The sequence below is a fragment of the Nuphar pumila genome, chromosome 5, assembly GCF_984573655.1.
Source record: "Nuphar pumila chromosome 5, dmNupPumi1.hap1.1, whole genome shotgun sequence".
NCBI classification, from domain to species: Eukaryota; Viridiplantae; Streptophyta; class Magnoliopsida; order Nymphaeales; family Nymphaeaceae; genus Nuphar; species Nuphar pumila.
The window spans coordinates 40,925,176-40,940,958 of NC_143253.1; the positions used below are offsets into that span (position 1 = coordinate 40,925,176).

The window sequence follows — 15,783 nt, forward strand, 5'->3', positions numbered from 1 at the left end:
TTTGAATCTAATTAATATTACTATCTTATTACATGGCAAAAGTATATGCAAATAGCTATCTCCGATAACCAGATCTTGGATTCCGTAATAGTTTGTTCGATTTGAATCGGACTCCAAATCCGGATCCTTATCTGATTAGGTCGGTTCAGTAAGGAGAACCGAATCCGACCCGCTTACATTTTTGCGGTTCCCTCCCTTCACAAGTTTCAATCATCCAAACTGTTTGCATATCATAAAGCACAAATATTTCATGCCACAAAAATACTCGAAAATTAGAATTCACAGAAAATCGTGGATATAATTCCACTTGGGCGAAGAGGAAAACTTGGACGCCGAAGCAGAGCAGAGCCCGTCTGACAGATCCCACGATGGCTCTTACGATCTCCCTTCCGGCGTCTCTCCGGTGGATTTCAGGCAATCGGAGCCGTTTTCCGGTCCGTAGGGGGAAGAGAATCCACGTAGTTTCAGCGGCTGAGGAGAACGAGGCCAACAAGTCCTTCAACCCCTTCGGCTTCGTCACCGACAACCCTTCTAGTCGAGGAGCGATCCAGCTTCCCCAAACGCCGGCCGAGGACGGCAACGTCGGCCAGATGCTCTACGTGAGATTTTCAATCACAACCGACGAGTTCTTACTTCTTTTCCCGTCTCTTCGCCTGGTTTCCTGCTTGCGTATCGGGGGACAAAAATGATGGAATTGTGTGCGAATTCGTTCGCGCCCTAGTTTGTCTCGAGTGATTTTCTCTCCTTCCATTAGAATTAGCAAAAGCAATGTCTCCTTTTTTTCGTAAAGAGAAGGTGGAGCGTAGAGGGCGGGAATTCCTGGATCTGCCCTGTGGTTGGCTTGTTGCCGCCGTGGTTTGTTTGGTCAATTTTGTTCTCTTTGGGGTGAATTCGAGAAATGCAGAACGAATATGGTTCTGTATGAAATTTTTATTTTTATCTTTTTCCATCTCTTCTGTTTGAGAAAACAGTGCAGCTTGTAGACTTTTATGTGGATCTCTTACAACTTTTATTACGGTTTTGTAGTTGGAGATGGAATTATGTATCTCAGTATTTCTGATTCGGTGTTTCGTTTTTGGTGAATCTAGAGAATAGAGGATAAAGGGACCGACTATGGTTCATATGTTAAAGCCGGGAAATTCAGATGGTTCGTAAGGGAGACAGGTAGAAAAAGTATTTTTCTTTTGAGTTTTTTAATGCAATATGTGTTGTATTTGGTATTGAAGCTGAGTAAGTAGCACTGAACTGTTGAAGTAGTGACGTGGACAAGGAAGTCTTTTCTTCCATGTATCTTACCTGATTGAGTGAAAGGATAATGGCTCTGAGGGTCGTACATCTTCGTTTCTGTCTGATTTGATGTCAACCTTTTCTTTGATAAAAAAAAATTATATTTCTAACATGTTTATGATGAATGTACATTGTGGTAGCATTGTTGATTGTTGATTGTGGTTGATTTATAGCATCTTTTTGATATGATGGTTGTAATTTGAGTAAGTGTTGGAAATGCAGGATCATCTGAAAGGTCACGTGGCACCATTGTTTTTGTTCATGGAGCTCCGACTCAATCCTATAGTTATCGAGTGGTTATGGTTCAGGTCTGGCTCGAGTTTCTTGTTATTTTACATGGCAATTTATGTTACGGGTCAGAGTTTATGGATTCAGATCAGATCACTATAATAGTTGTTGCTTTTGTTTTCTGGTTGTTGTCATTGTTTGGGATGAGGGAGTTTGTTGTCTTTAAGAAGCGAGTTAGGTAGGAAGTCTATAAATATGTTGGCTTATTTCATTTTCAAGTTAATGAAGGATTTGCTTGGATTTCCCTCATTCTGAATCTCTAGAGATTTGGCCTAGGGCAAGAGAGATGAGGATCTCTCTCTAACCCTAGGAGGATGCCACCTTGAGGGACGACTTTCTCCCTCTTGGTCGTCCACATCTCTCTGCCGCCCTTCTTCCCTATTGCGCACAGATCCCAAGGATTTTGATATGCTGGAGAAATCTTATAAGTGGTATTAGAGCTGGTTGCATCCTTGGAACGTGCATGAGCAGATAGGACTTTAGGCGAGCAGATCCAATGTTATCAGTATCAGTGAGTATAAAATCGATACGCCTCACCCTTGAATCGGCTATTTTTTAATAAATATAAAAAATACTAAAAATTGATTTTTAGTATTATTTTAATAGTTTTAACATGTCACGGTATGATTGACACAATAAATTATTATTATTGTTTGGCCGATACTGAACCGATTCAGTTGAGTATCGGTATCGACCGATAAAGTTGAATCGGTGGCCAAAGAATTCAAGGCTGATACCGATACCGACAACATTGAGCAGATCTGTGGGTTGTGGTTGGATGATGCCCAAGCAATACCTGTAATCTGCGTGTGTGAAGTTGGTAGAGTGCCTTGTGTAAAGATTCTAAAGTTTCTTCAATCATGAACCATAAGTCCACCAACTTGAGTGGATAATCACAAAAGTGTTCTATAAGGAACACACTCACAAATCCCACAAAGGGGACACACACAAGAAAGCACACAATATAAAGAATATATTTTATTCAATGAACAAGTGTGTAAAAATACACATAGAAAAACAAAAGAGGAACACCCCTGTACATAATAGGGAAAAGAGAGAGAGAGAGAGAGAGAGAGAGAGAGAGAGAGAGAGCTCCCAATGGCTAGACGGGAGCAAGTTAAACTGATTTGACTTGGTTCCAACAGCTAGAATACTAGCCGTTGGGGGTAAAAGTCAAATCAGTTTGACTTGTCCCCTTTATATATTCAATATATATATATATTATAAAAAAGATATATACATATAGTATGTATATTAAAAGTACATATATATGTATATATGTACATATACATATATATTATACTATATATATATAATTTAACACTCCTCCTCAAACTTAAGGTATGATGACCGAAAGTTTGTCTAAAAGGAAGTGAAATCTAGGAGCAAATAAAGGTTTAGTAAAAAAGTCCGTCAGCTGGAACTTAGAGGTGACATAGGGCAGATCAATGGTTCTTTGAAGATATTCCTCTCAAATATAATGGTAGTCCATCTCGATGTGTTTCGCTCTTTCATGAAAGATATTGTTGTTGGCAATATAGATAGCACTTTTTATCCCCATATCAGCCAATAATATTCTCAGCCACACCATATCCATTGTGGTAGTAGCTATGGCCCGATACTCGACTTCAGTTGAGGAGAGAGAGACTTGTTGTGGCTTTTTGCACCTCTACGAGATCAACGATTCACCTAAGAAAATACAAAAACCAGTGGTTGAGTGCCGATTATTATGATCACCTCCCTAATCTGCATCTGTATATGCAAGTAAGTCTAATGCAGATGAGAAAGGCATAAACAGGTTTCTAGAAATCGAAGTTTTGAGATATCTAATAATACACAAAACAACTCCCTTGTGAATAAATATAGGAGCATATGCTGAAATTAACTAGCAATGTGTACAACGTGTGCTATATCAGGTCTAGTAATTGTCAAGTAAGAAAGATCTCTGATAAGTTGTCTATAAGGAGTTGGATCATCTAGAGGCACTCCATCATTAATTTTCATTTTGACATTTGTTATCTAATATACCAGATCTGAAAACAATATAAAAAACAAACTTAGGTTGAGATAATAAATACCTTCTAGGAGAATAAGCAACTTCTATGCCTAGAAAATATTATAGAAAACCCAAATCAGTCATTTCAAAACTAGTTTTAAGAATGTTTTTAATATGTTGAACTGCATGTTTGTCTCCTCCAGTGATTATCATATCATCAACATAGAGAAGCAGAATGACAATACCTGCATCATAATTCTTAACAAACAAAGTCGTGTCAGTCACACAGGATCAAAAACCAATATTAAGCATGACATTGCTAAATCTATCATACCAAGCTTTGGGAGCTTGTTTCAAAACACACAATGCCTTATGACAATATGCAGATTTGGAGATTATTCAGCGTCAATCAAACAAGACCAGATATTGTGTGATTGACGTTGAATTCTGGTATACACAGTTCAACATATATGAATGATACGTAGAACAAGCAAGCATCTGGAGGTTCAACCCAACGCTTTACACGATGTGAATAGGTTATCTGGCAGACCATCGTCTGCCGATCTGATTGGAGATCTGTGGTTTTTTGAACAGTCAATCACAACGTTAAATCTTGAAAAACACTATTCAGTGTAGATCGACGATGACAAGTACTCGTGAACCTGAATCAATCGACCAAATTGATGGCACAGTGGCTTGTGTGGCTCAAATCAGACACACACGTCTAATGAGATGTTCACGTTATGATGCAGCAAAAAAAAACTGCTTGATCAGAAAATCACACAAGTAGTTTTCTTTCTGCCGCTCAAGTAAAGACTTTGTGAACACACGAATACACGTAGATCGGTGTGCTTGTTGTTGACGCTATCACACTATGCATGATCTAGACTAAACAAACGCAAAAACAATATGGTGAACAACAAAAAGATAATCTATGATCTAATTATTGCTGAAAATTGAATTTCTAATTTATGCTAAATAACACAATCACACAATAACCGATATATGCAGAAAACTAAACTATATTATGCATTTAACGAATAAGAAAATATAATAAATCTAAACTATTTTTTAATCTAATAAAGAGATGGGGGAGAAGAAACAAACTTCACGGTTCGTTTCTGATGGAGGGGGTTGAGAAGAAGAAGTGATCTTTCTCCAGGATGCACGTGCCTCCGACGATGGGGACAAGAAGAAGTCTGCGATGACAAGGGCAAGAAGTAGGAAAGAAAAGAAGAGGACAAAAGAAAGGAGGAAGAAAACCTAACAAGGATTGAAAAGGAGGAAGAAGAGAGAAGAGAGAGAGGAAGGAAGAGTCTGGGCGTGAATCCCTAGAGAAAAGACGCCCATCTTTTGCTAAAAAATTGGTTTTATACTCAAAATCTAGGGTGAAACCATGGTTGCTAGTTGAGGAAGCGAGAGCAGGAAGCAATACAGGAAGCGAGGCACTTTCAAAATTTTAGGAAGCGGGAAGCATGGGACCACTTACGAGCGAATAAGGAATCGTTTCAGAAGCGACCTAGGAAGCGAAAAAAATATAAACAAAAAATTGAAAAAATGGGGGAAGCGAGGGGGAAGCGTGATGGGAAGCGTGCTTCCTATTAAAAAATGGTGCTTCCCCGCACATTTTGGAAGTGCGACGTTTTGTGCTTCTGAAGCGCGCTTCCTCACTTACCTAGGCGCTTTCCGTAACTCTGGGTGAAACACGATTTTTCAAAAAATCCAACTAAGTTTTTGAAAATTCTAAAAACCCTACTTCTAAAAACGTGTTTTCAGAAGTGTGCACTCCTAAACAACTTAAATCACGAATTAGAAATTCCTAAACTACCTGAAACACTATAAAACACACAGGGTGCGTTTGAAAATGACATTTTTTTCTCATTTTCGATTTTAAAGCAGTTTCTCAAAAAACGTTGACAAGAATGGGTTCTTACTTCATTTTTTCAACAGATCATGCATAAAAATATGTATCTAAAATGCAGAAATTATGCATGATCATAAACCATAAAGAGGTTTTCTCATTCGAAGCACCTTACCAAGAGGAGCTTCGTATCTAGGATGTGTATCCATATAAACTTCTTTTAAGTTTCCATTTAAAAAAACATTTTTTACATTCATTTGGTAGATAGCCTAACCTTTAGCAACAACAACTATGATAGTCCTAATTGAAGTCATTCTAGCTACAAGAACAAATGTTTTATCATAGTCTATTTTGTATTCTTGTGCTTAACCCTTGGCAATTAACCCGGCCTTGTACCGGCCCATCTGCAACCTATGGTTTTCTTATCCCTAGAAAAATCAGATATTTTCCAAGTCTTAGATTTATCGAGTGTCCCTAATTCTTCATTCATAGCTTTTATCCATTCAGGATATTCCTTTGCTTGTTTATATGTGGAAGGTTCAAAATAGGACAGGATTTTAGCTAAACAAGCTCTATATTGTGGAGAAAAAAATTCATATGAAACAAATCTATCAGGGGATCTAGAGGTCCATTCTGATCTTCTAACTCCTAGCTGTTGCGTTTTTAAGGTTGAATAATTTTCTAGAGCACTTGGTTGTCTATCGTTTTCACGTCTTTATATTGAATTATACTAGGTTTTCTGATTCAATATTCTCACCTTCCTGAATATCGAGTTGAGGCTATTCGTTACTAACATTTTCAAATAAAGAGGCATCACTACTTTGAGGTAATAACTCAAGTAAGAATGAATACTCAAAGTTCTTTTTAGGCACATTTTGAAAGAAACTTTCATTTTCCAAAAAATAAACATTTCTTGATATATATACTTTTTTCTTTTATAAATCAAAACATTTGAATTCTTTTTGAGTTTTCCCATATCCAAAGAATACACATGGTATATTTAGGAGAGTTTATGGTGCAACCGATTATGGGGATCAGTTCGTAAATGCGCTTCTAATGTCAAATTCAAATGCAGAAGCAATTACAACTTAAAACTAAATCTGAACTTAAACAATTTTTTGATTCAATACGCAAGAAAAATCGGATTTAATGGTTTCTGGAAAAATAACTATAATCAGCCACAAAACAACAAATATATAAATATATACCATTATTGGTATCAGAGCTTAGGCTAGGTGTCACCCACCTTAGAGAGATCCTTTGCGTAGTTCGTCATGGCTTGGCGATAAGGAGGTCGTGGTTGTGGTGACTACATCAACGTGAATGACGTTAGGGACCATAGACATGAAGAACGGGACTTGCGGCGTCAAGTAGAGGAGTTGACCAGAATGGTTCAAAAGTTGAACCAAGATAGAGAGCACGACCTAGAGCTCATTAGGCAATCAGAGCACTAAGCAGAGCGAAATGGTATGAATCATTTTTAGGGATCACACGAATCCCAAGATGCAAATCAGTTTATCTAACAATGAGTATGACACCCATACTCGCACTCATTCGAGTAGGACACATGACTCTCCTAGAAGAGCGAATTGGGAGGTCAGAATCAAGTTCGAAATCCCCGAGTTTAGTGGCTCTAGCATTCTTGAGGAGTTCCTTGATTGGCTAGGTGAAGTCAAAGAGGTCTTAGAGTATAAGGAGATATCCAAAAATAAGAAAGTTGGTTTGGTTGCCCTTAGGCTTAAGGGTAGAGCTACGACATGGTGGAGGCAGCTTAAGTAGACTCGAGCCCATCAAGGTAGGGGTCCCATAGTCTTGTGGGAACACATAGAACAAAAGCTTAGAGCTCAGTTACTTCCACATAACTATCATAGAGAGTTGTATGAGAGGGGTACCAAAACCTTAAATGATACAAAGTCCGTAGATCAATACACTAAGGAATTTTATGACCTAGTTGCTAAGAATGACATTAGAGAGAGTGAAGAGCAATTAGTGTCTAAGTATATAGGGGTTCTCAACTATCAACTACAAGACATGCTGAACATCGTAGAGTGTTGGACCTTATCTGAAGCTCATCAACGAGCTAAGCATTGGGAGAAGTCTTTCTAGAGAAAGGCCTTATGTAGAGTGAGTCAGCTTGTGAAGACTACTAGTTGTGCACCCACTACACAGGCTAGCAAGTTTGTGCCTCCTTACAGGCACCCAAATGTTAGTTCACAGCCTATGAATCCGAGTCAAGGCACGCAAGGGTCATCCCAGGCTAGGCTAGTTAGTTTTGGCAACCCCATCAAGTGCTATACTTGTGGGAAGATAGGGCACAAGTCCACTGAGTGCAGGAGCAATGCCCTCTTCGTGGATGAGGTGTAAGGAAGAAGAGCTGAGTTTTGACCCTGAGATAGAGCCCCAATATGATATGGAGATAGAGGATGTCGAGGAGGTAGAAGCCCAATTGTTACCTGATAGAGGTGAAACCCTCGTCACTAGGAAGATTTGCTTAGCTCCTAGGCAGGACCCGAGTGATAGGTGACTTAGGCACCATATTTTTGAGTCGGCATGTACCATAGATGGCAAAGTGTTCTGGTTTATCATCGATTCGGGATATTGTGAGAATGTCATATTAATAGAGGTCGTGTCCAAACTAAAGTTGAACACTAGGGCACATCTCAGACCCTACCAGATGTCATGGTTGCAAAAGAATGTCGATGTTCGTGTAGATTGCCAGTCTAGTAAAGTTTTATGTTTGAAACTCTTACTTTGACCAAGTCTAGTGCAATGTCCTTCCTATGGACGCTAGTCACCTTATTTTAGGGCGACCTTGGCAGTTCAATAGGTCAGTTGTTTATAATGGTAGGACAAACACGTACTCATTTTCATTTGAGGGTAAGAGGTCATTTGTTACCCTCTAGGGATTTGCCACCATTATCATCGTCATCGCCATCATCATCTTCATCATTTACATCATCCACACCCAAAACCACCCTTATTACAACTAAGCATGTTGCAGCAAGGGCTAAGTTAACCACCACACTCATAGCTAGGCATGAATTGAATGAAGTTTCGGCTCATACCCAAACTTGTTATTTTCTCTTAGCAGTAGACTCCCCTTTAAGTGAGTCTGTACCCTTACCTTTAGAGGTTTGGGCACACAATGTTGGTTAACTACCATGTGGAGCTCAAAACCTCAAGCGATGAGGCAACTTGGAAATTTGAAAATCTTTGTACACTTTTGCCCCTCGTTGATGAGGAGACCTTGCTCGGGTCTTATGTTGGTGGGTTGTGAGAGGACCTTCGTATTGAGGTCCTAATTACAACCATTAGGAGCCCGAAAGAGGCCTATAGAGTGGTTAAGCTTCACGATGGGAAGCAAAAGTGACTAAGCATTGTGGAGACTGAATCAGCTAACTGATTCCTGCGTTCGCTCTTTGGGTGGATCGCCTAAGTCGGGTGCATCTAAGGGGGTGTCATCAGCCCCTAAAGTAGAGTCGATCATGCATGCACAATATGAAGAATGTATCAAGAAGGGCCTATGCTTCAACGACAATGAAAATGGTTCAAAGGCCATACATGCAAGTGCTACAACATTTTTCAAGTGGTAGAGTCTGAATTCGATGAAGACGAATTGCTGGATGATGAATCGTCGGACGGAGCAGCAAGCGAAGAAGAGCCTTGCCACGACATATCCTACCACGTACTCTCGGATGTCTAACCCTACCCAAATCCATTTGGATTGATCCAAAACATAAAATACCTTGTAAAAACCTCGTAAATTCCCTGATTAAACATCTAATAACTTGAATAAATGCCAAAATATTACTGATAACGAATTTGCTAATTAATCGACCAATAATTTGCCAGAAAAATGATATTTAACTAAATAATTCACAAAAATTCTTCTTTTATTCATTTTGAAAATTCCAAGAAATTTGTGGATTTTACACCCAGACCCAGGCTGGACACTATAAATAGAGTCCTAGAGTCCCCTTTTGAAGTATGCAATTTATGAATTGAGTTTCCTATCTCTCTGTAGTCGTTCTCCTCTCTCTCTCTCTCTCTCTTTGGGCATCTCTCTCTCCCTAGGCATCTTTCTCTCTTCTCTCTCTCTCCTCTCTTCCCCTCTTCCCTATCTGATCTTCCTCTGATCCACTTGAAGACTAGACCCCCAAGGGTTGGTCGGTCACCCCTCCCAGAGAGTCACAACTCCTCCAGTGTCCAGGTCATGCGAACTTGCTTCCCACTGGGCAATCCGGTGTTGCTACATTGCATATCGTGTTCCTACGTTCCAGATCATGGGAGACATCTTTCCAACCTATTACAAGCCTGTAAGAGGACCCTAGACCTTATCCTTAGCCTTCCCTAAGCATTTACCTATTTTTCGGAACTCGAAACCCAAAACCGCATCCTACCGAGTACCTGATTTACCCAATTTCCCTAAACCGGTAACCCCGGACCATTAGCAGCCTAGCCCACTGTCCAACACATATACTAGACCCTTATACATGTTTCTAGGCCTCCCTAGGACCCCTAGTCCAAGTCCTACATGTTTTGAAACCTGTTCCATATCCGAACCATTTGCTGAGCCCAAACTGCACCTACCTGATTATTCATTTCTCTCATTTTCACCCGTACTGCCTCGTTTGCCACAACGAAGAACCTTCGACCTCTTCCTCCACTGTGTTCATCAGGGTGTAGACCCTAAGACATCCAAACCATAGGCCCCAAGGCAAAAAACCTGCAGGTTTGATCCACTTGAGTCTGTCGGACTGCGGTTAGAGTACCCGTCCGCTGCAAGTCCTGGATTCCTGACCGAGCCTTCTTTCGATCCCAACGCCAGTTTGTCCCACATGAACATCAACTTTTTTGAGGGTACAACAGCATGTACACATGTTTCATTGCAGTTTGTATATCTTATTTCCTGATTGGGTACACATATTAAACATATAATCTATAGAAATTGGTCTGACAAGTTTGCACTTTCATCTTTTTTTATTGGTCATCATTATTCTTGGGGGGTTTTGCATAAAAATGATCACCTAGTTAGTAAGTTAACCTAGTTGTGGACAAGCCCGTCACAATGTGATCTAGATGAGCTCTTAGATTTGTTACCTTATATGTGACTTGGCTAACAATGTGCTTATTTTAAAGTCCTTATGGTCATTTTCAAGCTACTTTTTGTAGAATAGAAGCATATTGTTTATGAGATCATGTGAAGTACAATAATCTTCTCTAGAACGACATATTTTTAACATTTTATACACTTTAGATAGAAGGCATATATGAAGTGTTTATATCAACATTGTATGGATCTTGCTCGTAGAAATTCAGATTGATTCATCTTTTATCTTTTTCTAAAGTTCATCATATATTTGAGCTTGCTTTGAATACTATAGTACATTTTTTAATATTTGTCTGAACAGATGGCAGAAGCTGGCTTCCACTGTTTTGCACCTGACTGGATTGGGTTTGGTTTCAGTGATAAACCCCAGCCTGGATATGGATTTTCATACACAGGTATGTATGCCATTCTCTAAGTTCATTGGCATGATCCTAAAAGTTTTCACTGATACTCTAAAACGCTAGTGTATAAAATGCAGAAGATGCTTATCATGAAGAGTTCAACAAGATACTAGAAGCACTCAATGTAACATCTCCATTCATCCTCGTAGTTCAGGTGAAGGTTATTTTCTGGATTTCAGTGATTGTGTTCCTTTTGAAGGAAATTATGTTTTCAAATGGTGCAAGATATGTGCAGTAGTAACAGATTAGAGCAAAAACAAAAACAGTATATTGTTTAAGAAAAAAAATAGAGAAACAGATGAGGATAAAAGAATGACAATAAGAAAGAAGAGATTTCTATGATAGGGAAAGTTTTCTAGATCAACTAGTTGGATCTAAGTAACTAACCATGCCCACCATGGGCCCGTTCACATGGTTAGAGTGATGCATGTTTGTTGGTGTTCTCTCAGACATCTCATGATTGATTCTCCATGTATGCACCTTCGCAATAAAGAGAAAGGGAGCACCTTCCTAGTGGGCAAGGGATCTAGTACTCGGATTTTTGCTGCCAAAGAAGGTGCTGGTCCACAATGAGTACGAATGCACCTAGAGTGGTCTGACACCCTGTCAGGTTTCCTCATCATAAAAGGAAAAAAGGCTAGAGGACTAACCACAACAGTGACTTGCAACTTATCCAAATCAATTATCCAAACAATGATTTTGTATACAAGATTTATCTATCTTAATTTTCCTGAAAATGCTAAGCTCAATTTCTAAGCATGAACCATGGCTGAAGAAGTCATATTGCATTATTTTAATGTCCTAATTTTCTTTGAAGTCCTCTAGTTGTTTGTGATGCATATAATAACTGTTATAATGCCTCTCTTAGTGATGTTTTTTATCAATCTATAAATGAAGTGACATACCTTTGGGTAAAGCTTCCACAGGTATTTCATTAAATCTCCTCCTCTTTCTTGCAGGGTTTTCTTGTTGGTTCGTTTGGACTGACATGGGCTATAAAAAATTCAAGTAGGATTTCAAGTCTTGCAATTCTGAATAGTCCATTGACCAGCTCATCATCCATTCCATCATTATTTCAGAAGTTGAGGTCTGTTTTACTTTATTTTCTTACATGTATAGCGATTTCTCTCTTATGGTATTTTGTATATGGTTTTTCTCTCATTTTGGCACTATTCAGAAATTCAGCTTTCTTTTATTTCTATTATCTTGCATTGGGATTTTTCCATACTGAAGCTTGAACATGCATGATTTGTTTTATTTACACAAAAATTTCATGTGGTTGAATGCATAGTACTCAGTTCATAAACTTCATGTAAAGTCATTTATTGGAATCAAATATGCATGTTTTAGGATCTAGAATTTGCCTTCTCCTGATATTTGTTATATGCTATAAAAGAAAAGTTAACATTCTTATAGATTGCCTTGACTTGCATGCACACACACACACATATAGGGAACTATGAAATCTGTTTCTTGGTGTACTGTATTTCTTATGTCTGTTTTTTTTTATTGGATACCTATTTCATACATTAGTTCTGACAATAACTCAACAATCAAATATCTCAACGTTTCTTAGGAAGCTTGTTTTTTATGGAAAATCTTGAAAGAGTCTCAACATAGTAATAAAAAAAAGAATTCAATTTTCTTCTATAGTTTTGGAACAGTATGAAATAATCTATTAATACTGCTGTGATAATCTTGTCATAAACCAAAACTTAGTTTGAAAGATTGGGAATTTGGGATATCACTGTGATATCATTTTCGAGAATCTCAGCAAAAATACAATGAAATTACTTGAACATTGGAGACATTTTTGACAAAGCTGGGGATTGTATCTCATTGAAGTTTCCAAAGTAATCTCTGTCACATGGAAGTGCAATTGCCAACTAGCATAGTTAACATTCACAACATATTGCAGAGAGCAAGTTCAACTGTGAATGTTTTATCGTGTGATAATCATAATTTAAGCTGGGTATAATTTATAAAACTCATGAACTTAATAATGATCATGGAGCTCAAAGTAAGAAAAAAAACATCATTATTATGAAAGTAAGATGTGGTAAAATGTTTGCATAATTGGCTTAAGGTGATTTTACTCGTGACATGCCTGTCATATGTTACTAAGTAGTTGGGCAGTTTGAGAGGTGCTATGGAATATTGACTTAATTGATCTAATAGGAGTGATGTTTGATTTTTAACTGAACAATTTGAATACTTAATAAGATAAAATGCTGGAACTCATGCATATATACTATGCATGTGTATGTGTGCACGCTTGTGTGCCTGTGTGTGTGTGTGTGTGTGTGTGTGTGTGTGTGAGTGCCTGTGTGTGTGTGCATATAAAGGTTCTTTGGAAAGCTAAAAACTGCCTGTTTGGTTGTTAATCAGTGATGGATGTTTAACATGTTCCATATAAGCTGCTTCTCTATTTTATTGAGTATGAAGTTGACTTGATCAAGTCATTTTATGCTATCGATATCCCTTTTTAGTGGGAGATTTCTTATTCCTTTTAGTCTTTCCAAGGATTTTGTGTTTTAGTATCAAATGCCTTTTCATTTTTTGTTTGTTAACACCTTAAGTTTTTTTAAAGAAAAAGTTTTATTCTTAGAATGACTTAATGACTGTTATCCTTAAATGACAAACTAAATATCATACTATTCATGAGAGGCTCCTTTTTCCCTTGGTTGGCCATTCTAGAACTGCTTGAAAGAAACCCTGTTATTGGTTCCAAATCTTCCAAATGTTGATTTTGGTTCGTATGAATTTGTTTTTTGTATTAATTTTGGCCTTATATGATGAGTAGCAGTCTATTCTTTAAGCAGGAATTTAACTTTTGGAATTAATTTCAGGTTTCCTCTCCTTGGTGAATTTACTTGCCAAGATGCTGTTATGGCTGAACGATTTATTGAAGCTGGCAGTGCGTATGCATCTATAACCTATGATTTAACATTCATGAAGTTTTGAATATTCACTATTGCATTCAGTTTAACTTTTATAGGTATGGTTTAATTTGATTGGGCAGACTTGTGTGTTTGAGAAGCAATGCATTTTGATTAAAGATTCCTTATTAGCTATATAATATATCTTTAATTTCTATGTTTCGTGGGGTTTTCCATATACTGTCTTGTTGCTAAAGTTACGGTCTGCCTTTTTGGTATTTAAACTAAGTGGTGCACTATTTTAAAAATGTTAACATTAAATATGTTCTTAACTATGTCACATGGACTCAGCAAAAGGGCCGTCACACCCACGTCGATGCGATACGGGTGTGGCAAAACGACCCTGGGTGCGGGTTGACCGCGCCTAAGATTATATTTGTCCAAAATGGATTTTGGTCCATCTTGGTCGAAACTCTCCCCCTTCCGACCCTTAGCAGCAGCATAAAAAGAAGAGAGAGAGAGAGATGGGGTCCTCCTTGGCTCCTCCTTCGTCTTCTTCTCCTCCTCATTTTCCTTCTTCGTACCCAGGGAGAGGGAGAGTGTAAAAACCTGAAAAAAAAATTGTGTTTGGATCCAATCAGATCCAACCCGAATCCGGGTCAACACCTATCCCCTCTCACCCGATTCTTCCCCTGCTCGACCCAAAGCCCCCTCTTGCCGGCACGACCCCCTCCTTCCGCCGGGATTTTCTCTCGCACCCTTGCTGGCCACCCTCCTGTTTTCTCCCTCACTCTGCTAAAACCTCCCCCCACCTCGTCGGAGCCCTCCCAATCTCTCTCCTCCCTCTTGCCGAGGCACGACCCAAGCCCCCTACATACCCTCGTCTCCCTCTCTCGCACAACAGCTCACTTGAGCCCTCGTCTCCCTCTTTCACACGCCGGCGCAAACCCTCCTCCCCCTGACGCCCCAGGTTTGTCTCTCTCCCTCATTGATCTCTCTCTGACCCCTTTTAGCAGGGGAGGGGCACCGCCCCTCCCTGCTCTCTCTCTCTATTTGGCACCGACCCTTCGGCCTCTTTTCTTGGCATCCGTAGGAGGGTGTCGACCCTCCTGCCTCCCCTTCTCTTCAGGACAACGCCGACAGGAGGGTGGCGACCCTCCTGCCCCTTACGTTCCATTTACGCAGGTAGGAGGGGTAACCCTCCTGCTCCTTTGCTTGCGTAGGCAGGAGGGACGGCTCCTCCTGCCCTCTTCTCACTCTTCTCTCCGTTTTGGCAGGAGGGCGCACCCTCCTTCCCTTCCTCCTCTCGGTTGGCAGGAGAGGCGGTCCTCTTGCCCCTCCCTCCCCCCCCCTCTCCTTTCCTTGTGTCCCTTCAACTGTAGCTGAAGGGACAAGCAGAGCTCGACTCGGTCTGAACCGAGCCCAACTCGGTTCGCCCAATTGAGGGAGCATATCGAGCCTAGCCTGGTTCTCTGCGTTGTCCAGGAAAAAGGGGTCAGGCTCGGCCTGACTGCCAAGCCCACCCCCTTGCTTTTTGTTTCCTCCGGCAACTGGAACTGAGCCCGGCTCTGTTGTGGCTTGCCCCAACCATGCTGGGCAGACTCGATCGAGTTGAGCTCGGTTCCCGTCTGCGGCCAGTCGTGCTCATCTGAGTTGAGCCCGGCTAACACTTGGTCCCAACTCAGCTCACCCCGATTCTGGACCTGGCTCAGCCAGGCGGCCCGAACCAGGATCAGGTTCGGGCCCTGCGATGTGCTTACGGCACCAACGCATGAATTTGAAAATGAATTTTCTTTGTTCTTTTTTTCGCAGTACGACAAATACCTTTAGCGCACCCCATCGGTGCAACGAACGTGGCACATACAACAAGGCATAATCCTTTAAAGACCTACGCTCGGAACCGACAACAAATTTGACAATCTCCGAGGTAAGAAAAAGTTACGCAAAGGACAATAAACAAA

At 39.9% G+C, this 15,783-nt stretch overlaps 1 protein-coding gene across 2 annotated transcripts in view; it reads left to right on the forward strand.

Annotated features, from left to right (window-relative positions):
• The first annotated feature begins 296 nt into the window (after nucleotides 1-296).
• Nucleotides 297-15,783, forward strand: part of LOC149837434 (alpha/beta-Hydrolases superfamily protein) — a 33,057-nt gene continuing 17,570 nt past the window's right edge. The window contains exons 1-7 of one of the 2 annotated variants that reach the window (XM_090006038.1): nucleotides 297-599; nucleotides 1,089-1,164; nucleotides 1,510-1,595; nucleotides 10,844-10,937; nucleotides 11,021-11,097; nucleotides 11,903-12,030; nucleotides 13,793-13,864. In XM_090006038.1, the coding sequence (XP_089862164.1) occupies nucleotides 369-599; nucleotides 1,089-1,164; nucleotides 1,510-1,595; nucleotides 10,844-10,937; nucleotides 11,021-11,097; nucleotides 11,903-12,030; nucleotides 13,793-13,864 (764 nt within the window). In that variant the 5' untranslated portion in view covers nucleotides 297-368. The remainder of the gene's footprint in view (nucleotides 600-1,088; nucleotides 1,165-1,509; nucleotides 1,596-10,843; nucleotides 10,938-11,020; nucleotides 11,098-11,902; nucleotides 12,031-13,792; nucleotides 13,865-15,783) is intronic. The other variant, XM_090006039.1, reaches the window with a different exon arrangement.